This window comes from Mustela lutreola, chromosome 15 (genome assembly GCF_030435805.1).
Source record: "Mustela lutreola isolate mMusLut2 chromosome 15, mMusLut2.pri, whole genome shotgun sequence".
NCBI classification, from domain to species: domain Eukaryota; kingdom Metazoa; phylum Chordata; class Mammalia; order Carnivora; family Mustelidae; genus Mustela; species Mustela lutreola.
In genome coordinates this window covers 56,706,572-56,732,503 of record NC_081304.1, presented here as the reverse complement: position 1 = coordinate 56,732,503, position 25,932 = coordinate 56,706,572, and the positions used below count along the sequence as shown (strand labels likewise).

At 41.7% G+C, this 25,932-nt stretch overlaps 1 protein-coding gene across 2 annotated transcripts; it reads right to left on the bottom strand.

Moving 5' to 3' along the window:
* On the bottom strand, window positions 1-25,450 carry MYH4 (myosin heavy chain 4). Of its 2 annotated transcripts, none has more exons than XM_059147306.1 (38): window positions 25,247-25,450; window positions 25,016-25,159; window positions 24,486-24,642; window positions 23,485-23,512; window positions 23,278-23,392; window positions 22,698-22,790; window positions 22,475-22,538; window positions 22,232-22,330; window positions 22,001-22,104; window positions 20,242-20,380; window positions 19,539-19,657; window positions 19,288-19,437; window positions 19,005-19,175; window positions 17,199-17,508; window positions 16,335-16,405; window positions 15,865-15,952; window positions 15,660-15,777; window positions 15,227-15,350; window positions 15,000-15,136; window positions 14,617-14,872; window positions 13,014-13,256; window positions 12,541-12,717; window positions 12,172-12,317; window positions 11,825-11,915; window positions 11,349-11,738; window positions 8,987-9,113; window positions 8,371-8,489; window positions 8,051-8,247; window positions 6,366-6,549; window positions 6,121-6,286; window positions 5,895-6,019; window positions 4,930-5,238; window positions 3,982-4,185; window positions 1,613-1,738; window positions 1,352-1,522; window positions 1,161-1,265; window positions 961-1,056; window positions 1-168 (listed from the first exon to the last, which is right to left on the bottom strand). In XM_059147306.1, the coding sequence occupies exons 1-38, from the start codon at window positions 25,448-25,450 to the stop codon at window positions 16-18; spliced, it is 5,820 nt and encodes a 1,939-aa protein (XP_059003289.1). In that variant the 3' UTR covers window positions 1-15. The 2 variants fall into 2 exon arrangements, with proteins under 2 accessions (XP_059003289.1, XP_059003290.1); XM_059147307.1 differs by having other exon boundaries at window positions 22,698-22,794; window positions 23,285-23,392.
* Between the last annotated feature and the right edge of the window lie 482 nt (window positions 25,451-25,932).

The window sequence follows — 25,932 nt, the reverse complement described above, 5'->3', positions numbered from 1 at the left end:
TCAGCATATAATGAATTACTCTTCACTTATGACTTTCGTGTGGACCTCCCGGCTCTTCACCCGCAGCTTGTTGACCTGGGACTCAGCAATGTCAGCCCGTTCCTCAGCCTCCTCCAGCTCGTGCTGGATCTTGCGAAACTTGGCAAGGTTGACATTGGATTGTTCCTCCTGAGAAAAGAAATGGATTTCAGAGAATGAGAAAATTCGGCATTTTCTGATTCTCACCGCCTTTGTTACTAGAAGCAGCTACTGGATTTACTTTGTAAATGAGAAAGCAAAGGTTCTGTTATTTGATCATGAACTTATTTGGGGGCAAGGCATCCCACATTGTTGACTCTGAATGAGTGGGCTCATGAGGGACCCTGCTCGGTCTCTCTCACTTGAATCCCTTCCTGGCCAACTTAAGATGCTGCAGTGACATCAGGGAGATCAGAGTAGCAGGAATCTGAATCTATGAGACAAACTTTAAAAAGTAGACATGGTGATAGTATTGGGTGCAGAGAACCTTAAGGGAAGTTTCTAAATTAATAAGATGAGAAAGGAGCCAAATGAAAAAGAAATGTTCTGATGGATTTATTGTGAAATCATCTAACAGTCATCTAGCAGATTTATTGTGAAGTCCTCTATCAGACTTCAGAGCCCTCCTTTGTGCAGCCCCTGTGAGCACTAGAGATGGCTAGGAGTGGTAGAGTGTTCTAGATAGGGAAGTGGGTTGTAACCAAAAGACATTTCTATACTAACATGTCTGGAAAATTGTTGAAAGAGGTCTCAGAAGAAATGCACTTGAGTCTCTAAAGATCTAGTAATTACTGGTAAAATTTTTTCATTCCAAATATTCATTTTCACACCTACTTTCATACTCTTTTGCCTTAAAGAAAGGCTTTTAATTCTATAAACTTCAGGCTCAACAAAACCTGGACCTTCTCCTGAACTTTTCTCTTTCATTGTGAAGCTACTCACAGCCTCTTCAGCTTGTCTCTTGTAAGCTTTAACTTTGGTTTGTAATTTGTCCACCAAGTCCTGCAGCCTGAGAATATTCTTGCGATCCTCCTCAGTCTGAAATGAAAGAGGTAGCAAATAGTGTTGTTGGTTTGAAAATGCCTCATTATTTTTATTTTCTTGAGAGCAGCAGATCTGAGAAATATGGAAAGGTGGGTCACCTGGTAAGTGAGTTCCTTCACTCTCCTCTCATGTTTGCGAAGACCCTTGACGGCCTCAACGTTGCGCTTCTGTTCATTTTCAACCTCATTTTCAAGCTCCCTCACCTGGAAGAGAACAAAAGCTTTTAGCAGTTTGGCTGTAACTAGCTATATGAGCAGGTTGGGAATTGAATGAAGTGATGGGGACCCACCCTAGCCTCCAGTTTCTGGATCTGCTTCTTCCCGCCCTTCAGGGCCAGCTGTTCAGCCTCATCCAGACGGTGCTGCAGGTCCTTCACCGTCTGCTCCAGGTTCTTCTTCATGCGCTCCAGGTGGGCACTGGTGTCCTGCTCCTTCTTCAGCTCCTCAGCCATCATGGCTGCCTGATGAGTGGTAAGACAAAACCAGTTGAGAGAGCTGAACGAGCACATCAGGATTCAGATTTGACCACCACCATGCTGCCCTCTGCTCACATCAGTGATGGCCTTCTTGGCCTTCTCCTCTGCATTGCGGGCTTCCTGGACAATGTCCTCCATCTCTCCCTGGATCTGGGAAATGTCTGTCTCCAGCTTCTTCTTGGTGTTGATCAAGCTCGTGTTCTGTTTCAAGTTAATAAAAAAAAGGAAAGCACATTTAATTACATTCTATTTACATTGTCATTTTGACTAGTGTATACAGGCAAAAATTCTTAATCTAGGAAAAATTCAGAATAAACACCAAATCAGAAGTTGACTCTAGTATATGTGCTGCCGAAGCGAGCACAGAAGTTGACTCTAAGTTAGCCTTTTTTTCTGAAAATTTTCCGGGTAAAATGTGATTTTATTTTTATTTTTTTAAAGATTTTTTTTTATAAAGATTTTATTTATTTACTTGACAGAGAGAGATCACAAGTAGACAGAGAGGCAGGCAGAGAGAGAGAGAGAGGGAAGCAGGCTCCCTGCTGAGCAAAGAGCCCAATGTGGGGCTCGATCCCAGGACCCTGAGATCATGACCTGAGCCGAAGGCAGCGGCTTAACCCACTTAGCCACCCAGGCGCCCCTTTTTTAAAGATTTTTTTTAAAAAAATTATTTATTTGACAGACAGAGATCACAAGCAGGCAGAGAGGCAGGCAGAGAGAGAGGAAGGGGAGCAGGCTTCCTGCCAAGCAGAGAGCCCGATGTGGGGCTCAATCCCAGGACCCTGAGATCACAATCTGAGCAGAGTCTTAACCCACTAAGCCACCCAGGTGCCCTAAATATGATTTTTGATACTAAAGATGTTCGACTATTACCAGTGGCTGCTTATAAGCATGAAGTACAACCCTAACCCAAGAAAATATTTAAAGTACGGTATCACCACACTGCTCGTGGAAAATGGATTATTAATTTGTAGTTGTTCATTCATGTTTGGTTGGCTTTATATTTAAAAGGCATAAGTAGCGCTGTTGTAAAAAATGAACCAAGAATCTGTTACGTTTTGGAAAGCTGATAGTATTTGAAATATTTAATCGATTCAGGATACTAAAAATGAGTAAGAAAGATGTTCCGTTTTCATATGAATTTAAAATTATTTGTAGTTTAACGTTTCCATGATGGCTCTTTCCTTATAATTTTTAAAAAGTATGGCACATGTGGCATGGAACACTGGGTGAGGTGCATGAACAATGACTTATGGAACACTGAAAAGAAATTAAATAAATAAAAATTTTAAAAAGTATATAATAATACATGTTTATTGTAAAAAAATAGACTATACAAATCAGCAAAACAAGAGGTAAGGAATGCTTATTGTACTCTCCCTACTCAGAGATAACCATTGATAACACTTTGTTTATCCTTCTGGATGTTTCCTATGTATTTTTAACAAAAGAAAGAGATGATGTTTTATATAGGATTTTTTTTTAAAAGATTTTATTTATTTATTTGACAGAGACAGAGCATGGGAGGGGAGGAAGTCAGAGGGAGAAGCAGACTCCCTGCAGAGCTGGGAGCCCAATGCAGAACTCAATCCCAGAACTCTGGGATCATGACCTGAGCCGAAGGCAGTTGCTAATCAACTGAGACACACAGGCACCTTATATACTATTTTTAAGTTGCTCTTTTCATGTCTGTGAAATTTTTTTGTGGCAAATGCATACTAAATGGCTGCTTACTAGCCTTGTGAGGATAATATACTGCCATTTATTTAGCTATCCGTTATAAACAACAAGGGCTGAGTAGCAGTAATGATGGCCTCTGTGAATTTGAACTGAAGAGTTTCTTTCACGTAGTAGGCTTCATGTGTATACAGGATACACAAGAATAACTTGGTGGCTTATCCTTTTTCCTCTGTTTTATTTGCTTATCTATTTGTAGCTTAGAGTTGCAAAGACAAGGTGGCCACTAATGTCATATATATGGTTATTAGTAGATGGCCTTCTGTGTTTTTTTTTTTAAAGATTTTATTTATTTATTTGGCACAGAGAGAGAGAGGGAGAGCAAGCATAAGCTGGGGGAGCAGCGGGCAGGGGAGAAGCAGGCTCCCCACTGAGCAAGGAGCCCGATGTGGGGTTTGATCCCAGGACCTTGAGCCAAAAGCAGACGCTTAACCGACTGAACCACCCTGGTCCCCCTGCTTTCTGTGGTTTTTAACAAAAGTTTCTTGAACTCTAAATTTTTTTCGAATCAACATGATGATCCCAGGCCATAAATATACCCATGAAGTGGTCACGGCCAGTACATCTTAGTAATACCCATTTTCCGGAACTTCAGAAGGGACCCTTGCAAAGGTTTCTTTATTCCTTCCTTTACAAACAAGCTCATCCCTTCATATTATCTTCAATGGCAGGGTGTGCATTTGCTTAACCAGAGTCTTGAACCTCACCTGGGTGTGTAAGAGTTGCACACGCTCACTGGCATCCAGAAGCTCTTGCTCTGCCACCTTCCTGCTCCTCTCAGTCTGCTCCAAGGTTGCCCGCAACTCCTCGATCTCCACCTGCAGCAGGTTGGCTCTGCGCTCCACCATGGCCAGCTGCTCTTTAAGGTCATCTTGGCCTCTTATGGCATCATCCAAATGTAGCTGAGTGTCCTACACAGAAAGAGGCAAAGGCGCTTACTTGTGCTTCCATTAAAGTGAGTATAAATTGGGTCATGTACACACTTTGTTCTCAGTAACTTAGAGTATGATTAAAGAGGGAAAATCTGCAAGTCCCTTTTTTTTTTTTTAGGTTTTTAAATTTATTTCACAAAGCCCACAAGTAGGAGAGCAGCAGGCAGAAGGAGAGAGGGAGAAGCAGGCTCCCTGACGAGCAAGGAACCTGATGTGGGGCTCGATCTCAGGACTCTGGGATTGTGACTGAAGCTGAAGGCAGAGGCTTAATCCACTGAGCCACCCAGGAGCCCCTGCAAGTCTGTTTAATGACAAATTCTTTGTATTCTAGGGTAGCAGGTCTACTCAAAAGAATAGGATGTTATATTTTAGAATAACCACGGCTAAAGTTACAAAATATTAGAGCAGGAAAGCATCCTCAGAGATGAGCTAGTCTAATGATGTTGTTTTATGTATATTAAACAAGTATAGAAATGCATACTTAAAAATATACATGTATATATTTTTATACATTATGCAGATGGAGTTTATATAAATGATTTGTGGAGTGTCTTCTCTTCAGTTGACAAAGTGAACTTTGTCTTAGACTTTCCAGATGTAAGCTGTTCTTTAGCTGTATATGTGAAATTTTCATCTGATTACCATATTATTTAGATTTATGGCATCTAAGTCACACGGTTACACCCAGACTGCATGACACTATGTGTGTTTATCCCAGTGTACCTTGAGTATTCCTTGTGTGTTTCTTAGATTCTTTATTGCCTCTGCAGCCTGGCGGTTGGCATGGTTCAGCTGGATTTCCATCTCATTGAGGTCTCCCTCCATCTTCTTCTTGAGCCTGATGGCATCATTCCTGCTCCTGATCTCCGCATCCAGGGTGCTCTGCATCGACTCCACAACCCTGATGTGGTTTCTCTTCAGCTGATCGATTTCTTCATCTTTTTCAGCAATTTTCCGGTCAATCTCAGATTTCACCTGGTTTAACTCAAGCTGGATGCGAAGGATTTTACCCTCTTCATGCTCAAGAGATCCCTTTTTGAAAAGCAACATTTTGGTTACTCTTGGCTTGCAACCCTCACAGATCTTCCCTGCTATAATTGGAACCTGGCCCCTGTACTTGGAAGGCAGGGAGAAGACCAAAGAAAGAGGCGGGCTACTCCAGCTTGGTGGTGGCAGCTTAATAAGAGGAAAGGAACTTACGTGAGAGGCTCGCCTTGGGTGGTGGGATCCCTGGATCCACCCACCAAATTTTAAAAGTTTACAAAGAGGCCTTCAATAGATTTAGTCACATATACCGTGTAGGTGTTCTCAACACCAAACCACTGTCTCAAGACTATGTCTTTGGAGCAGCCTCTGGGAGTGGAGAAGGCAGGTGGAACTCACATTCCTAGGATAGGGGGATATTCAGCCGTCATGTCTTTCTGATGGTGATTTCCTCCTTGTTACCTAAAGAGCTGTTGTTTGTTTTGCACAGTATGATAGTTTCTTGAAGAAGGCATTAAGAAAACCAGAAACTTTCATGCATCTTAATTTAGCCTGTTTGTTCTGCATTCCCAAGACACAATTTAGTATTTCTCACTGAATTACATGAGTTATCCTCTGCAGCTCTGCAACATGGTAGTTGCTCTCAGTTGCTATGAATTTTTCAGTTTATTTATAATGCATAAGTGAGCAAATGGAACGTGTACCTCGGCTTCCTCCAGAGCAGCCTGTAGCTCACTCTTCTCTTGATCTATTTGTTTCTTCACTTTCTCCAGTTCATGGATATGCTTTCCCCCTTCTGCAATCTGCTCTGTCAGGTCTGAAATCTCCTCTATAGGTTAATAATAAAATACCACATTCAATTGAGAAAAACGAAAACTTGAAAAGATGTCTCCCTACCGTTTTTGAAGTAGGATGGTTACAAAGACTCACGCTGTAAGTTCTTATTCTCTCGCTTGAGGGTTTCAAGGTGATCCAGGGATTCCTCATAGGCATTCTTGACCTTGAACAGCTCATTGCTGAGCGCACGGGTCTCCTTTTGGGAGGCTTCAAGTTCAGCCTGAGTTTCCTCATACTTTTGCTTCCACTCTGCCAGGACCTGGAAGTACATCAGAACTAAGCCTCTGTAATCAAGAGTCAGGCCTCTTTCCCCCAGGCAGCTGCTCATCGTGGGCCACCTTGTCAAAGTTCCTCTGCTTCTTGTCCAGGGCGGCGCAGGCCGCGTTAGATCTCTCCACGTCCAGCATGAGGTCCTCCACTTCATTCTGGAGCCGCTGTTTTGTCTTCTCTAGAGAAGCACATTTGGAATTCACAGCCTCCACATGTTCCTCAGCATCCTGCAGACGCTGGGCCAGCTTCTTCCTGAAATGTTGGCCAGTGTGAATGACCAGGAGCAGATTCAGAGATGCCACAGTGAACTTTATAAAGCTGCTGACTAGGAAAGCATATTTTCCCCAAGAGTCTTTGCTCCTCTGTCCACAAATTGTTAAGGTTTTCTAAAATGTCTTATCACTACCCATTTTGTCTCTGTAGTTTTCCCTAGTGAATTCTTAATCTTTATGTCAGGGGTGGTTAAACATATCCATGACATCTTTTTGTATGCTTGGTGGTGGTGTCTGCATGCATGAGAGAGACAGAGAAAGAATGAATGAGCCTCTTTGATTATCCAGCTGTGGAAACCACCATCTCATCCTTATAGACCAGTGCGTGTCCACTGAAGAATGGGCCAGGGCTACAGCCCTCCCCGCATCAGCTGAGTGAGCCATGTGAAGAACATGACCACTGTGAACCGGAGGCCTGTCATCAAAGCATGCTGGCACTGGATAGTGGCGTTAAGCATTTTTTAACATGGTCCTCTTCATAAATGAAGCTGTGGCCCAAAGTGATGCATATGAGGTCATATGATTATGATTATGATTAATCAATCACTGACTCTCTGGGTCTGATGCCCCAGACAGCAAATGTTATTCCAGAATTATATTTCCCAAATAGCCTCCAAAGTTGTACTGCTTCCTTCACCAGCTCGCACTTATCTGGAGTGTTCCCTCTGTAAATGCTCACGAAACCCCTTCATTCTGTTTAATTCTAGCAACTGCTGAGATAAATGCAATTTAGAGAAGTTTCCTTCACTGGGAACATAATGATTATTTCCCTTCCGTGTGTCATTCCCATGAGTTTTATTCCGTAAGAAGCGTGTGTAATTAAGTGAATCAGTTTATTAATACTGGTTGTTAGTTAAATGACAGAGTGTGATAGTCTCATTCTGGACTTCTAGATAGGGATAAACTGATTATTGTTAATGGTAACATTCATAATAATGTACCAGATAGTCTCACTCTCTCAATATTGAAAGAAATTAATTCTACTTAATCCATAAAGTGTATGTTGATAATTTTTAGTTCATTTTGGTGGAAAGAAATTTAAGATATTTTTTGTAATAGACCAAAATGCAGGGAGAGCTGTGGTCTTGGCTCAGTTTTCAGTGGACACATGACTGGTCTGTAAGGAGAAGATGGTATGGTGGTTTCCACAGCTGTAAAATCAGATAGGCTGAAATTTTCCTCCTATCTTTTTTTTAAAAATATTTTTTAAATTTATTTTTTATTTGACAGGCAGAGATTACAAGCAGGCAGAGAGTCAGGCAGAGAGAGAAGGAAGTAGGCTCCCTGCTGAGCAGAGAGCCCAATGCAGAGCTCGATCCCAGGACCCCGAGATCACGATCTGAGCTGGACCTTAACCCACTGAGCTACCCAGGCACCCCTCCTCCTATCTTTATGCCTGAAATATTCTTTTTTTTTTTTAATTACTTTTCCTTCACTGCCTTTAAACTTTTCTTTCTGCATCCATCATTAAGAGCCCATACTTGGCCTCCTCCAGTTCTTCCGTGCGCTGGATGGCGTCCGTTTCATATTTGGTCCTCCACTGGGCGACCTCACTGTTGGCCTTGGACATTGCCCTTTGCAGCTCAGCCTTGGCCTCCTGTTCCTCCTCATACTGTTCCCGCAGCAGGTCACAGTCATGGCGGGCTGATTGTAGGGCGTGGGCCAAGGCGTTCTTGGCCTGGACCAACCAAAAATTGTGTATTGTACATTTATGTTCTGGTCACTGATATTCTGTAAGTGAAGTTCAATAGCATGTCACACTGCAAAGTTCAAGTGACTGAAAGTCTCAGAGAATTCTCACCTTAGACTCCTCTTCCAGCTGCCTCTTTAATTCCTCAATCTGTTGTGTAAATGCTTGTTTGCCTCTCGACAGCTGAGACACCAGAGCTTCTTTCTCATCTAGCTGTCGTGAAAACTCACCTGTGAAAGACAAAACATGAATAGAAGTCCAATGCGCTATCCATTGCGCCATGGAGTCACCTAAGACAAAACACGAATAGTTTAGTTCTGTCGTCTAGGTGAAGACTAAAGAATGTGATAATATTATAACTCTCTTACTCCATGATGAATAACTCAAAAATTTTGATGTGGTTGAGAAGGTTATTTCTTGCTTTTGCAAAAATGTGAGCTTTGATATTTTAAGATTTTCTTTTCCTTCCTTCCTTCCTTCCTTCCCTCCCTTCTTCTTTTGCTGAGGCAGCAAAAATCTCCTCGGCCCAGGAAGCTTAATTTTTTTCCATTATAGCTTATAAGCATCCTTTTTACTGTCTCTCAATAAAAAGAAGAAGGAATGACAAATGATGATAAATGGACATGTGTGGCTTAAGAAATGATGGGTGTTCAAGAGGTGTCCACAAGTGGAGGCTCGCCTTTCTTTTTTTTGGCTCTCTGTGTGCTGGCTCTGTGTGCCCACTGACCTGATTCTGTGTGTAAACGAGCCTTCTGGGCTGACAGCTCATTGATGAGGCGTTGCTGCTCCTCTTCCTTTGCTTTGAGTTCACTAAACTGGTCCTCCAGGGTGCGGCACATTTTCTCGAGGTTTCCCTATGGTGGAAAGTAGAAAACAGGGAAAGATGATACATTTTTATTTGTAAGTCTGAATTTGGACATAACTACATGTGGAAAGGAGCTGAGTTGTATTTACTTCTCTAGCCACTCCAAAGCCCTGCACAGTGCCTTGGAAGTAGAGACACATAATTTGGGCTACATAAATAATATGAAAACCAGATTATTGTCTTTGGAAAACATGAACATCATTTAAATTCTGCATCATGTGGAATATGGTTTTTAGAAATTCTTTTCTGAAATTACATTTTTTTTCATAGTTATAGTGACAAAAGATAACATGATTTCTACAAATCCGATAGGAAGACCAAAATGATTCATTTCAATATAGTGATGCCTAGTAGGCATAACAGGAATAATTTTATTTTATTTATTTATTTTTAAAATATTTTATTTATTTATTTTACAGACCGAGATCACAGGTAGGCAGAGAGGCAGGCAGAGGGAGAGGAGGAAGCAGGCTCCCTGCTGAGCAGAGAGCCTGATGCAGGCAGGACTCGATCTCAGGTCCCTGAGATCATGACCTGAGCTGAAGGCAGAGGCTTTTTTTTTTTTTTTTAAATTTTTATTTCTTTTCAGCGTAACCGTATTCATTGTTTTTGCACCACCCCCAGTGCTCCATGCAATCCGTGCCCTCTCTAATACCCACCACCTGGTTCCCCCAACCTCCCACTCCCCACCCCTTCAAAACCCTCAGATTGTTTTTCAGAGTCCATAGTCTCTCATGGTTCACCTCCGCTTCCAATTTCCTTCAACTCCCTTCTACTCTCCATCTCTCCTTGTCCTCCATGCTATTTGTTATGCTCCACAAATAAGTGAAACCATATGATAATTGATTCTCTCTGCTTGACTTATTTCACTCAGCATAATCTCTTCCAGTCCCGTCCATGTTGCTACAAAAGTTGGGTATTCTTCATTTCTGATGGAGGCGTAATACTCCATAGTGTATATGGACCACATCTTCCTTATCCATTCGTCCGTTGAAGGGCATCTTGGTTCTTTCCACAGTTTGGCGACCGTGGCCATTGCTGCTATAAACATTGGGGGTACAGATGGCCCTTCTTTTCACTACATCTGTATCTTTGGGGTAAATACCCAGGAGTGCAATTGCAGGGTCATAGGGAAGTTCTGTTTTTAATTTCTTGAGGAATCTCCACACTGTTCTCCAAAGTGGCTGCACCAACTTGCATTCCCACCAACAGTGTAAGAGGGTTCCCCTTTCTCCACATCCTCTCCAACACATGTTGTTTCCTGTCTTGCTAATTTGGGCCATTATAACTGGTGTAAGGTGGTATCTCAATGTGGTTTTAATTTGAATCTCCCTGATGGCTAGTGATGATGAACATTTTTTCATGTGTCTGATAGCCATTTGTATGTCTTCATTGGAGAAGTGTCTGTTCATATCTTCTGCCTATATTTTTATATGATTGTCTGTTTTGTGTGTGTTGAGTTTGAGGAGTTCTTTATAGATCCTGGATATCAACCTTTTGTCTGTACTGTCATTTGCAAATATCTTCTTCTATTCCATGGGCCAAAGGCAGAGGCTTTAACCTACTGAGCCACTCAGGCGCCCCAACAGGAATAATTTTAAAGTGAGATAATATTATAGCAGCAATGTCCACAATAGCCAGACTATGGAAGGAGCCCAGATGTCCATCGACAAATGAATAGGTAAAGACGATGTACACACAATGGAATACTACTCCACTATCAATAAAATAAAAATCTTGCCATTTGCAGTAATGTGGATGGAACCTAGAGGGTATTATGCTAGGTGAAATAAGTCAATCAGAAAAGGACAATTACCATAAGATCTCACTCCTGTGTGGAATTTAATAAACAAAACAGGATCATGGGGGAAGGGATGGAAAAATAAAATGAGATGAAATCGGAGAGGGAGATAAACTGTAAGAGTCTCTTAATCATAGGAAACAAACTGAGGGTTGCTGGAGGGGAGTGGGTTGGAGGGATGGGATAAGTGGGTGACGAATATGAAAGAGGGCATGTGATATAATGAGCGTTGGATATTACATGCATCTGATGAATCACTGAACTCTACCGTTGGAACTAATAATACATTATTAATTGAAATTAAATTTAAAAAATAAGATGAGGTAACATTTAAAGTTTGCACAGTTAGATCTATTCATATGTAGACTCTAATTTTGAATCATTGCAAATAGAATGAAAAGGGGACAACAAGTTCACACAGACCTTGGCTTTGGAGACAGTCTCCATGTTACTGGCGAGGTCATCGATCTCCATCTTCATCTCGCTCTTCTCCTTCTCCAGCTTCTGTTTGACCCTCTGCAGGTTGTCTATCTGCTCCCCGAGCTCGGCCACACTGTCCGCGTGCTTCTTCCTCAGGGTGGCCGCCGTGGCTTCGTGCTGCAGGGTGGCCTCCTCCAGGTCCCTGCGCATCTTCTGGAACTCGGCCTCGCGCTTCTTGTTCATCTCGATCTGGGCGGAAGTGGCCCCGCCGGCTTCCTCCAGGCGCTCGCTGATCTCCTCCAGTTCCCGGGAGAGGTCAGAGCGTTGCTTCTCTGCTTTGGCTCGGGAGGCCCGCTCTGCCTCGATTTCCTCCTCCAGCTCCTCGATGCGGGCCTAGGGGTGACACATCAACGTGAATGCCAACTCATGACTGTTTTGATTCCTGGAATGCACAAAAGAGATGGGCGGGTCTGACTCACCTGTAACTCCTTGATCTTCTTCTGTAGCTGCATCCCAAGGGCCTGCTCGTCTTCAATCTTGCTTTGCAGATTGCTCATTTCAAACTCTTTCCTGTTGGAGGAGCAACACATAAGCTCTCCATCAGTTCTCTTACCAGTTTTCTTTCCCATGGACAGTGGAATGTCTTTATACTGCTGTGTTGAGGACATGAGTAGTACATGTTTTTACAAGTCAATAACATACCATTTTCATTAAATAAAAAAGTCAAAGATGTTATTTTTTTGGTTATGTACTCTGAAGTAATATTTTAGAGATCTTTAAAACATTTATTTCACCTGAATTGACAGATAACAAGCAGGTTACTCACTTTTTGAGTTTCTCGTCGAGTTGCTGCTTGTCATTTTCTACATCCATTGTGGATTCTTGGGCCAATTTTAGGTCTCCCTCCAGTTTCCTTTTGGCTCTTTCTAGCTCCATGCGGAGTTTCTTTTCTTGTTCCAGAGATCCTTCAAGCTAAATGTATACTGGATTTTATTTATTCAGTCTAAGGCATTGAGCCATATATGACTAGCCATCAAAGATACACAGGAGAATTTTTAAAAATACACCAAGTAGCATGGAAATTTTAATTATTGTTTTCAAAGCCACAATGAAAGACTTATGAGCATTATTGACAGTTGCATGTCATAACTGTTTATTTTATATTGAGAGGAAATACTGTGTTTTTCACACTTACATCATCCACTTGCTGTTCTAGCTTGGTTTTAGCCTTGGTTAGGGTGTTGACTTTGTCCTCTTCTGCCTGAAGGTCATCCAGGGTCTGCTGGTGGGCCTCTTGGAGGGCTTTCTTCTCCTTGGTCAGCTTTGCGATGGTTTCATCCAGACCTGCCATCTCTTCCGTGAGGTTTTTCACCTTAGATTTGAACAGATTATAGAAATGTTAATGACATCTGTCATCTTGATGAAAAAGAAGCATAGGACAGTGTGGGCCTGAGATGGAAAATGGAGATAAGAAGCAAAGCCAGGTCTACTTCACTGATAAGTGTGGGGGATAAAGGTTTAGATAAAGAGAAATAGTGAAGACTAAAGAGACATAAATATAATAGCACTTTCTTTCATATTCAATAACTTAAGGATTAAACTTTTAATTAAAATACTTCAGTAACGAGCTAGCACTTATAAAGAGTCTAAAATGGATCATGATTTTACCTTGTTCTCTGTGGCGTGCTTCTCCTTTTCAACCTTGGCCAGCGTCAGCTCAAGGTCATCAATGTCTTTCTTGAGCTCTGAACACTCGTCCTCCAGTTTCCTCTTCTTGGCCGTCAGCTCAGCATTGATCTCCTCCTCATCTTCTGCCCTCTCAGTTAGCTCCTTGATCTTGGCCTCCAGCTGGATTTTGGTTTTAATCAGCTGGTCACATCTTTCCTCTGCATCAGCCAAGCCATCTGCTTCCTAACGGAAGAAATGAAACAATTTCATTTGTCTAAGCTATCTCTGCAAACACACTGTAATTTATTAAAAGGTGGATGCTTCAGGGCACCTGGGTGGCTCAGTCGTTAAGCATCTGTCTTCGGCTCAGGTCATGATCCTGGGCTCCTGGGATTGAGCCCCAAATCAGGATCCCTGCTCAGTGGGAAGCCTGCTTCTCCCTTTCTCATTCCCACTGCTTGTGTTCCCCCTCTCATTGTTTCTCTCTTTGTCAAATAAATTTAAAATAAAATAAAATAAAAAATAAAAGGTGATACTTCAGTGACTCAATCAATTTGGTCAACATACTTGCCAACTTTTAACAGTCTACAGGACAAAATGTTAGTAATTTTAATAAGCTAATTATAATAACAGATTTTCTCCAGCTATCCATGTGTGGAAGGTCAGATTAGGGAAACTAGCCTTTTGGCAAAATCTGCTCCTGTACTACTTTGGAAAATTTGCTTATTAATTCTAGGACTCTTTCCTTACATTCGAAGGGGTTGGTTAATTTAGTTTTTTCCCTGACCTTGTAAGAAAAACATAACTTGTATTTATGCACTCAAATATTAACTAAGGAAAGGATAGTCTCATCTAACAGAAGGATCTATAAAGGAAGGAAAATGTCCATAGACATCTTTGTTTTTTGTTGTTGTTGTTGTTGTTAAGAATTTTATTTATTTGGAGTGCCTGGGTGGCTCAGTGGGTTAAAGCCTCTGCCTTCGGCTCAGGTCATGATCCCAGGGAATTGAGCCCAGCATCGGGTGGGTTCTCTGCTCAGCAGGGAGCCTGCTTCCCTTTCTTGCTCTCTCTTTCTGCCTGTCTCTCTGCCTATTTGTGATCTCTGTCAAATAAATAAAAATAAAATCTTTAAAAAAATTTTAAAAATTAAAAAAAAGAATTTTATTTATTTATTTGACAGAGGTCACAAGTAGGCAGAGAGGCAGGCAGAGAAAGAGAGAGAGAGAGAGGAGGAATTAGGCTCCCCACTGAGCAGAGAGCCCGATGCGGGACTCGATCCCAGGACCCTGAGATCATGACCCGAGCCAAGGGCAGAGGCTTAACCCACTGAGCCACCTAGGCGCCCCCATAGACATCTTTGTGACTGGGCTCACCAATGACCATGCCGCATATGAATGTGGATATGAACATACACAGCATAATTGGTGACTTCACACCTATTGCTTTTTTAGGTCTGAGTCTTAGTGTTCTTGAATGACAATAATAGTGCATGTTTTAGTGGAAACCATTCATTCAGAAACCTTAAGCTAAAACCTTTTCATAGCCACTCTTACAAGGTCTGGAGGATAAGAAAGGGCTGAACTGTACAGTGAATGACACTCACAGATTGAACTTGGAGCTGCAGGTCATTTTTCTCTTGCATCAGAGCTACCATCTTCTCTTCAAGCTCTTTCCTTTTTGCTTCTGACTTCGCCAGTTCTTCCTTGGTCTTCTCAAACTCTTCCTTCATGTTGGCCATCTCCTTTTCTGTTTCTGCGCTCTTGAGGAGCGGCTTGATCTTGAAGAACAGGTTCATCCAGGGCCAGTGCTTGACATTCATGAAGGCGCGGACATTGTACTGGATGCAGAAGATGGACTCTCTGTAGGAAAGAACAAAGACGCAAATAAGGAACAATGTGGACAATGACCATCACTTAACAAAGTAATGACTACATCAGATTCAACCATGAAAATGTGGAGAATGGGGACTTGGACTTGTTCCCTCACCTCCTCTCCATCATCTTCTTGAATTCCACCCTCATCAGGTACCCTCTGCACACAGCTTGGGTGCGTGTGATGAGTTGAGCCAGCTTTTCATCTCGCATCTCCTCTAGAGTTCCCAACAGGCCAGCTTTAAAGAAAACCTTGCCAAGGAACAAGCTAAATATGTTATTTCCACTCATGAGAAAGTCCAAAGGTGATGAAATTATGGTAGAGATTTAGGTTGATGGTACCTTGGTATGACCGAATTTGTACTGGGTGTGGTCGATGTCAATAGACCCTAGGAGTTTCTCAGACGCCTTCTTGCTGTCAATAAACTGACCCTCTGGGATAGCACTTGCATTTAGAACCTTGTATCTATCAGAATAAAAATATATAAAAACATGGCCTTCCTTTTTACCAGAACTGTTAGTAGCTATCATTGAAAAAACGATAGACTGAGTTTTAGAGAAAAAAAATTCCATTAAAACAATCCAGCAGTGCTTTAGGTGAACCCTGGGAAAATATATGTAAAAAGTTACAATAATAATAAAGCAAGCCATTGTTCTTCTATGATCACCTTTCAAATACATTTCAGTTTTCAAGGAAAAGTTAAAAGATGTTTGAACTATGTGGGGATACTCCTCTAGGCTAGCACATTGAAAGAGTGGGTAATGAGACACAAACCTCTGTTTGAAGTCTGCATAAAGGATCCTGCTTGGGAACCCCTTCCTGCAGATGCGGATCCCTTCCAGCACCCCGTTACACCGCAGCTGGTGTAGGACAAGTTCATGCTCCATGGCCCCTGGGGGGAAAAAAGAGACATGTTTCTATATGATAGTCTAATGAGAAGTCACATTGGAATCTTACTTGGATCTCATAAATTTCTTACCAGGAGTTTTAGTTTCATTGGGAATGAGACAGCGTACAAAGTGGGGGTGAGTGCTCCTCAAGTTGGTCATCAGCTTATTTAAATTCTCCTGCAAACCACATGAAAAGATTTGAAGTCATTTTTTATTGCATGAGAATCCCTGTGAATGATCTGTAGTGAATGTGCCCCATTTCCCAAATAAAGTAAATGTAATTGACTACAGGGGCTGCTTTTAAGAGAGAGTTTGATTTCACGTGAAATGTGTTCCACTCTAGATTTTTAGATTTGGATTTTAAGGGTAACTGGTTCATTTATTGTAAAGTTTGAACCCACATTATGGGTTTTCTTCTTGTTAAATTTTTCCCAACACATTTTTCATTTTCCTTAGTACAATACTGCTTTTTTTTAGTTTCATCAAAAGTTTTTTTAAAGTTACAATAATTTAATTTTGTTACAGAAGTAGTCTCTTGGCATTCAGGAATATACTGTACCCTGAAAAGGGCTGACACTGTCTGGAAAGAAGAACCCTTCTTCTTGGCACCTTTTTTTCCACTGCCACTTTCTGAAAAATAAAATAGAAAAATTAAAACTATTTGTAGCAACTTTAGAAGCACTATCCACAGGTATGAGGCCTGCCAAAATTCCTTCTGAAATTTAAATTTTCACTTGTTCACTTGTATCATTCCTGTTTTTTCTTTCTGTATCTTTCTGCCGACTATAGATTAGGAAAATAGAAGCATTGGCTCACATTATAGGTATTCAGGAAAACAATGACAGTAAAAGAACTGGATGAAAAGGGTAGATGTGGGGGAGGGATGACACTCTTCTCCAAATCAGCAAAGTATGTCCCCTGAAAGAAGTGCCCAGGAGACAGAGTAGTACTGTACCCTTAGCGTACACAGTCCCAGGAACCTAGTTGCATGCTTGCTATCAGGTCAGTGAGCCTCTACTAACCTGCAGGAAAGTCATGCTTTCAATTTGCTTGTGCTTCTATACTATTATGTGCACATCTGGTCTTAGGAGACTTAGAAGAACAGAACTTCCAATTCCTCAAGCAGTAGTGCCTTGACAAAGGATTTCCTTATCTCCAGATTAGCTGGATCCTCAAAGGAACCAATACTATTAAAATAGTAGAAATGAGCTCTATGATCTTGAGCAAGTCACTTAACCTCTGAATCTGTGTATCCTCATTGCTGAAATGAGGCCATGGACAAAAGGATCCATAGTGTCAGCTTCAGCTCTGAAAGCTTATAATCATAAGACTGTATCATACTAATTAAATACACTTCCTTTCATTAAATCTATATTGGCCAGTATTTTAACTCTGGGAACATACTAATAGTATTAAGAATGACCTGCTTCAGCACTTTGTCCCCCAGCAAAGAGGAAAGCCAGAGTCTTCATGCCAGACTTCTGGTACAGCCCAACCACGGTCTCGTTCAGGGGGTCCTTGTTCTTGTCCAGCCAGCCGGCGATGTTGTAGTCCACGGTGCCGGCATAGTGGACCAGAGAGAAGTGGGCCTCGGCCTTGCCTTTGCCAGGCTTAGGCTTCTGGAAGTTGTTGGACTTCCCCAGGTGCTGCTCATAGAGCTTGTTCTTGAAGGAGGTGTCTGTGGCCTTGGGGAACATGCACTCTTCTTCCAGGATGGAGAAGATGCCCATGGGCTGACAGTAGGAAAAAAGAGATGATAATAACGAGTTCCTTAGAAAAATATGCTCCAATAGTTTATGTACCTAGTGGAAACCTGAAAATGTTCCAGAAGAATGGATGATAAGATACTAAATAAGCACGATCTTACTTTATTGTCTCTTCTCTGCTACTGAAATGTACCATGGACATATGGGAAATATGTTTGCTAGAAAGACTCAGTTAAAAAAAAAAAAAAAGAAGTCCATCTGTACCATTTGGCAAACTTTATGTTCAGAGTATAAAATTAAATTCCAAAACTACCATTTCAGAGCTGAATTCTTTATCCTGTAAACATATAGATCTAAATACTTTCTTACCTCCTGACAATGCAGCTTCCTCACCTCAAATCTAGACATGACAAAAGTATGAAGAGAAAAATTACGGATAATGATTAAAAATTATCCATCCCCAGGATGAAAGAGCTTCTCGTGTTGTGTCATTAGAACTCTTTGTACTCTGAGCCATTTTCCCCCCACGGTGGAGTTAAGTGATGATAATTTGGTTTTGCTTTGTAAGCAGATTGCCTCCTTTCAATTGCAAGTTTGATAGGAAAGACTGATAGAAAATCCAATGTTGATGATTTTGCTTCAGTCACAAATTGTCTCAAAACTATTTGGATGTTCCAGGAACTGAGTGCCATGTCGTTCTCATGAATAGCAGAGATAGTATGTTACCAAATTAAAATCATTTTCTTCAGATTGGGTAGACCTGGTCTGATGTGATACTCTCATCTTTCTTATTTTTATGAATTTTGGCCCAAGTATCTGCAGTTTCCATAAAAGGCAGTTGTGTTTGCTTTTCCTTTCCCCCTGTTTAGGGTAGTGTTCATCTATAACCATATACTTTATTGGTATTCACAGTTACAGGATGTAACTGTGCATTTGAGAATCTTTAATGATTGCTTGATGAATTTTAACGTATTCAACACTAACAGAATTATTGCCCCACTCCCTTGATAAAGGAGAATTCAGGGTTCGTTTTCCAGGGAAGATTGTAGAGAGGTCTGGTATTTATTCAGTAGTTATCAGAGTCTGAATGCCTGCAACAACTGAAGAGCTACCCTTCCAGCCTGGAAGACATTTTGACACATTCTGCCTTGATCTCCATGAAGGATGATCCGTGCACGACACACCGTCATGGAATCACCAGGATCAATGACAGTGCTCAGAGGACTAGCTGCAGTTTCATTCCTTACTTCTGTGCACGTGAGGGAGAGTGAAGTTCTAAGAGGGAGAAACGTGCATCCCTGTGTCTGTGTATGTGTTTGTAAGCACTGCAGCCATTTTTTTATGAGAAGCTATTCCGGAGTACCAACACATCACATCACTTGTGACCCACCAGACAACTGATCAGATCATGAGCCTGTCATCAAGCACCACTGCTTGTTCTCTGAGAACTGGGATTGCATTTAAGCATATGGAGGCGGACAATTTGTGTTTCGTGTCCTGAAGGCTGGAAAAGTCCAACAAACCTTCTCGATGAGCTCGATGCAGGCAGCCAGGTCCATCCCGAAGTCGATGAACTCCCACTCGATGCCCTCCTTCTTGTACTCCTCCTGCTCCAGCACGAACATGTGGTGGTTGAAGAACTGCTGCAGCTTCTCGTTGGTAAAGTTGATGCACAGCTGCTCCAGGCTGTTGAACTGGGTGTTGCAAAGAGCAAGAATTGGAGTGAGTCTGGAAGATCCAGTGGGGACTCCGCAAAGAAGACACAAAGTGGAAGGGCCTTAAGAGGCATTTATTTGAACAACTCACGTCAAAGATCTCAAAGCCTGCGATGTCCAAGACCCCGATGAAGTACTGCCTGGGCTGCTTGGTGTCCAGCTGCTGGTTGATGCGGGTGACCATCCACAGGAACATCTTCTCGTAGATAGCCTTGGCCAGAGCGCCCACCGAGTTGTACACCTTCAAGAGCAGTGGTGGTTTGGCTTTTTTAATTGAACACGGTGATGGAGCCTTGGGTCTTCTGTGACTCAAACAAATCATGGGGGTTAAGTCATGTTTACCTGCTGCACAGTCTGGCCTTTGGTGACGTACTCGTTGCCAACCTTGACCCTGGGGTAGCAGAGGGCTTTGAGCAGGTCAGCAGAGTTCAGGCTCTGGAGATAGGCTGCCTTGTCAGCAACTGCAAGAACGAGATGAGAACAGTGAAACTGACCATAGCATACACAGTTTAAGGTGGGAAGGGTAATGACAAAGAAAAAGAGGTTTTGCTTGAAAAGGAATATGTGCAAATGTGACAAAACCATTCGTCACACTAATTTTAGTCTTTTTTTTTTCTTTGAGAAGATAATTAGGAACTTAAGGAATCGATGCTCTGTATGATACTTAAAATATAGCTAAAGTAGACCACAGATAAAAATAATTTAAGAAAGTCTAACCTAGAGGAGGAGTGATAGGAAAATTCCAATCTGTTTTTTTTTTTCTTACAGTGCATATGGGCATGTAAATTATTGACTAGAATAAGAAAGGTCTTAATCAGATCGTAAAAAAATACTAGCTTACAGTAAGTCAGGAAAATTGGAATGGGCAGAAATTACACCTCCACAAATCTTCACAGTCGTTTAAAATATGCAGTGTGTCATTTCTGTCCTCTAATACTTCTCCTGCCCCATCACATAGGTCAAGAAAGTGAAAGCTTGGCCCCTGCCCTTGAGGACCTGATGGTGTCAGTTCAGTCAGCTGAAAGATGTGAGCAGGGAGCAGTACCTTCGGTGCCGTCAGGCTCAGCCTGCTCCTCCCGCTGCTTCTGCTTGAACTTCATGTTCCCGTAATGCATCACGGCACCTGTGAGCTTGTAGATGGCCACCTTTTCATCAGTGCTGAAACCTAGGATGTCCACAGCACTCTGTGGAAAGATTTGAATTTAAATCTGCTTCCACTTATCACCATGGCAGACACCCTCAGGACACTGGGCCCTCCCTCCCCTGCCTTCTTATGATATCTTGATTAATACAGTGTTTTCAAAAGGTAGTCCTGTTCTTCAGCTCTTTATTCCACAAAGCAGCATCAGTAAGTATGCGTCAGTTTCCCATTGAGTCCTGTGGGCAGTGAAGATCTTATGTGACCTGTCCACACACACCCAAGACTCAGAGCCTTGGCTTTGGATGCCAAGGTTGACACTCTTGCTATTTCTCTACATTAGTTGGGCCTTATCCACAGGTTTCTTATCTCATGGGTTTCCTTTTCTTCACAAATCTATTTGCCCCTTTTCCTCCTATGTTGTCCAAGCCTAATCCTAGCCTGCCTCCCCAAATATGATGGATGCCGTCGGAAAGAGAGTCAGGGGAAGAGCAGTGGCCCTTGAGTTCTTCCCTCTCTGATATCAGGTCACAGCTCAGCTGGCCATGAGATGCCTGGCAGTGAACTTCACCTGATCACTACTCATACAGGGAAGAGACATTTGTGAAAAGAACTTCTTTTATTGAAATTATTGTTGTGTATTTTTTCCTCTACTAGATTTTGATCACTTTCTTAGTTGTCCATGCTAGGCTTTGCAAAAGCTCATGCAGTGGAGGCAGACATCAGACAAGGCAGGAGGAGTTTACCTATGTAACTTTCTCTAGATTATTTACCCCCAGTTCAGCTTACCAACTCAAGCTATTTAAAATGCTCAGAGATTAATAAAGTCTGAGAACAAGATTATGATGTCTTTTTTTTTTTTTTAACCTCCAATACTAGGGGTTATTAAACTCCCTAACTCCTTTGGACTTATCAATAATAATGAGGTAAAGCTGGCAAAAGCTGATATTTATGAGATGAAGGATCACAAATAGTTTATAGACTTTTTGAAAATAGTATTTGAAGAGAAGAAGTGTTTTTGTAAGCAGCTCTTAATCCTATATTGGGAATGTTAGGATATTCCCACTGGTATTAAATTTAAGAAAAACCAAAGATGGTTGACTATTCAGAAATGGAAAAGAAAACTTGAAATATGTATAAAGTATATGTATAAAGAAAATAAGCCAAGGAGTAATGATCCTTAAAAAAAAAAAAAAAAGTCTGTAGATCCAAAAATAAAAGTAAAGGTTCATGGAGGACAAAAAGAGATTTTTTGAGGTTAGAGAATCTATTTCTTCAAACACTGCAGAGATGGGGGAGGGGAATGCTATTAGCCCCAGAGTGACATTTGAAACAAAATTTGTGCTTACATCTGACTATAGAGGAACTGTGGAAATCATCATGTTCTGCTATAAAAATCCTAAAAGTATCATATGTCTTTTTCCCAGGTTATTGGATATAGGGTCTGACAAAAAATAAGAGAAACATCACTACTGGAGTACAAAAATTGACCCAGAGGACCTATGGGGGGCGGGGAAGAGCCAGCTAGCCAAGAAATGTCTAATACTTAAGATTTATTACAGACATTTTGAGTTTTCTGATACCTAGGGTAGAAGATGGGCATTGAAAAACCCCATATACAGTGCAAAGTGAATTTACTTCTTCCTGTTTTGTACCTGTCACTTACATCTGTGGCTAGAAGCTCTTCCTGGTCATCAATGCTGGGCACTGTAATTTCACCTTGACTGACAAAAGCAAAGTCATATGGGTTGGTGGTGATCAGAAGCATTTCTGTACACATGAAAAAGAACAAGTACAGACAGAATTACTTTGGTCATCAAAAACACTTTAGAAGGACTTTAAAGAAAAAGAGGCTTTTGTTCTTCCTTGGTAGAAAAAAATCATGGATACTTCTTACCAATAAGTTCTGGTTTCTTGTTGGACATGATTTGATAAAATATGTGGTAGCTTCTTTCAGCCTTTAGCTGGAAAGTAACACGGGACTTCTCCAGGAGATCTAGAAAGTCAGATTGAGCACACTTAAAAGAAAAGGCCACAATGGAAAATTAAGCATTTGAGAAGTTGACACAACATAGATAACACTATTTTCACTATATAGCCCCCCCAAAATATTTTTAATCACTAGTGTTCATTAACTTACATGTTTCAATATCTGCAGAAGCCAGTTTGCCTGTTGCACCAAAATGGATCCTGATAAATTTACCCTTAAAAAGGCAAAGGAAGACTTCTTTTTACAAACTCAAAGGCAGACAAATATTTTCTTCAGTTATGGACCAAGTGGATGGGAAAGATGCTGATACCACAGGCGCAGAAACGTCTGTGCTTGCTGGTCCTCACAGGAAAAGGAGGACCAGAAGACTTACAAAGCGAGAGGAGTTGTCATTCCTCACGGTCTTGGCGTTGCCAAAGGCCTCCAGTAAGGGGTTGGCACTGATGATTTGATCTTCAAGGGTCCCCTTAAGAGAAATGAGTAAGACAGATAAGGAGACCCTGGAAAAGGTGAGATAACTTTCCATCAACTTCTTTCCCTGCGCCCTTTCCCTTTACAATATTCTGTAACTTTGGGGTAAGGTTGGCTTTCTCTTTCTTCGTTTCTTTTGTAACACATTTCTTTTTTTAAATTTAAGATTTTTTACTTGAGAAAGAAGGAGTTTTTGAGTAGGGGTTTCTAAAGTAAGTAGAAGGAAGACAAACAGAAGGAAGGGTGATGTGGCCTTGAGTTCTGTATTGCTCAGGCTCATTTTTTCCCCTCGTAATAAATGGTTTGAAGAACTTCTGTCTGGGGCATCTCCTAGGCAACACATCTCATTCTCACAGCCCATCCAAGAGTTATCCTCCAAATTTTGGCATCACTTGCAGTTGGTAGCTATGGCTCTGAAATACCTTAGCCAAATTTTTAGAAGCTTAGGATTTCTTCTGTCCTGGGATAAATATCATACCCACCTGCATTTTGCCAGGAGTAGATTCCTCTTTTTTCTTCTCTCCAGTAATTGCAATTGTTGCAAAGTACTGGATGACACGCTTGGTGTTCACAGTCTTCCCTGCACCAGATTCTCCGCTGTCAAGTCCACACAGAGGAAAAGTCAGAATCTAAGTAACCACTACAGTGATCAAGAATTCAGCAGAAAGAAAGGCATGAAATCTACATACGTAATCAGGATTGACTGGTTCTCACGATCTGTGAAAGAAATCGGAGATAATGTTGAAAAATATACTTAGCACATACATTTTATAAACTCAGAGTTGTCTTTTAAAGCCCCCCCCCAAACTATATCTATTGTTAGTTTGATTTTTCACAATTTTCTTTTTAAAATAAATGGCAAAAGATGTGCTAATTAGTCCATGTGTTATACTCCTATTACCTTTAGTGTGATAGACTATGTAATGAATGCACTATTTCACTGTACTTCCCATGGGAATGACTTACCAATATCAGATAAATACTAGTTCCATGTTCCATTTTTGTCACTTGGTTCATAGTTCAAAATCATGTTAGTAGTGTCTGATCCAAAGTTTTGTGTAGTAATTGGTATAACTTGGACTGTAAGCTTTCAAAACTTACTTTTTAGGAGAGGTGATATATTAGGTATAATTAAAATACATTAGGTATAATTAAAATTCCTAAATTTGGATTAATTTTAATCTGGAATTAGCATTAGTTTGGGTTGTAGCATAGAACTCTAAGCAAAATTCTCTCTGCTTTTGAAACTGATCCATTTTATTCTTTTTTTTTTTTTTAAAGATTTTATTTTAGAGAAAGAGCATGCGTGGTGGGGGGCAGGATGGGAGGATCAGAAAGGGAGGGAGTGGGGAGAGGAAAAAATCTCTAGAAGACCCCACTGGGTGTAGAGCCTGACTCAGGGCTTGATCCCAAGACCCTGGGATCACAATCTGAGTCAAAACCAAGAGTCAGACACCCAACAAACTGAGCCACCCAGGTACCCCGGCCCCTCTTATTTTAAATATATTTCCCTAATTTTATTACATTACACTACTAATCATATTAGAATACTATCATTATACTGTTGTTAATACTATTATGTTTGTGCTGAGCATTTTATTCTCCAGGCACTGCCTCTGTGTCTTCTGTGTTATCACTCTACATGTACTTTATGAGTAGCTCTGCAGACTGTAATTATGGACTCACTGACCCGTCAGCATGAACTGGTAGGCATTGTCCGAGATGGAGAAGATGTGGGGCGGGGCCTCCTGGCGCTTCTTGCCTCGGTAGGCGGCTACCACCTCGGGGTTGTACACCGGCAGCCACTTGTAGGGGTTCACAGTGACGCAGAAGAGGCCTGAGTAGGTCTGTGTGAAATGACAAGCTTGCTTTATCTGCAGTCACCTCATAAATCTGCCTTGGAAGTACTGATTTATGTACCAAGTGAGAGAGACCCAAGCACCGTGTCCATTCTCCTAGGGCTTAGGGATCTCATTCCCTGGCTGCCTCCTACCCCCAGGCGTTCTACACAGTACACTTACTTCTGCTTGCACATAGATTCTGCACTAAGCACATGGCTTTCAGCATGCAGAGTGTCAAGTACATCACAATTCACAATACTAACCCAATGATAGTCTTGAAATTGTAGTAGCCAAATTGGGAAGCAGTCTTGAGTTGGTTTTGACTAACAGTTCATGGACTTAAGTTAGTGAAAAGTAGAAAGAAAAAAGGGACGCTCACGTAGATCATCCAGGCTGCGTAACGCTCTTTGAGGTTGTACAGCACAGCAGGCTCATGCAGGTGAGTCATCATGGCCATGTCCTCGATCTTGTCGTATTTGGGAGGGTTCATGGAGAAGACTTGATCTTCCTTAACTGTGACAGTCTGTTAAGAAAAGAAGGAGCCAGTGCATGTCAACTAAGTAGCGGAAAGGATCAGTTATGTCTTACTACCCCACTTTGTGTTACTTACAGTCCCTGCTTCGGTCTTCACGGTCACCTTCCCCCCTTCCCTGCTCTGCACCGTACTTTTCACATAGGACTCCTTAGTGTCCACCACAAAAACAGAATTCTTGGCATCAAAGGGCCTATTCTGGGCCTCAATGCGCTCCTTTTCAGACTTTCGGAGGTACGGAGCCGCCTCCCCAAAAACGGCCATCTCAGCGTCGGAGCTCATGGCTGGAGTTTATTGGCGACAGCACAGCACCAGGGTACCTGGAGGACAGAGACAGAGCAGGACAGTGACCCAGGGTGGGGGTGGACGTTGTCCTGTTGGTTTCACATTCCTGCACCTCATTGGCCTGGCCCGTTTCCTCAGCCCTGCCTGTAGGGATCACACCTCTGTCTTGTCCAAAGGTGCTGAGAGATCGGATCAAGGATTTCAAAGCTTTATATTGGGAACTTAATTCTTGTGATGTTGTAAGGCTCTGTTCCATCCTCTGTGCTGTGAGCCTTTGTAGATGAGTATGGAGGAGTTTGAGTTGCAGTCATCAGTGTTCGGGATGCTCCAAGTGTGCTTAGAATCTTTTCTTTTTCTTCTTGCTTTGCTTTTTCTTTTTCTACTCCCCCTTCCCACTTTTTTTTTTTTTTTTTTTACGTTGCAGTGATACAAAGAAATGCAAAATAGCTGTTTACAATGGCTTTACAACCTGAACCTAT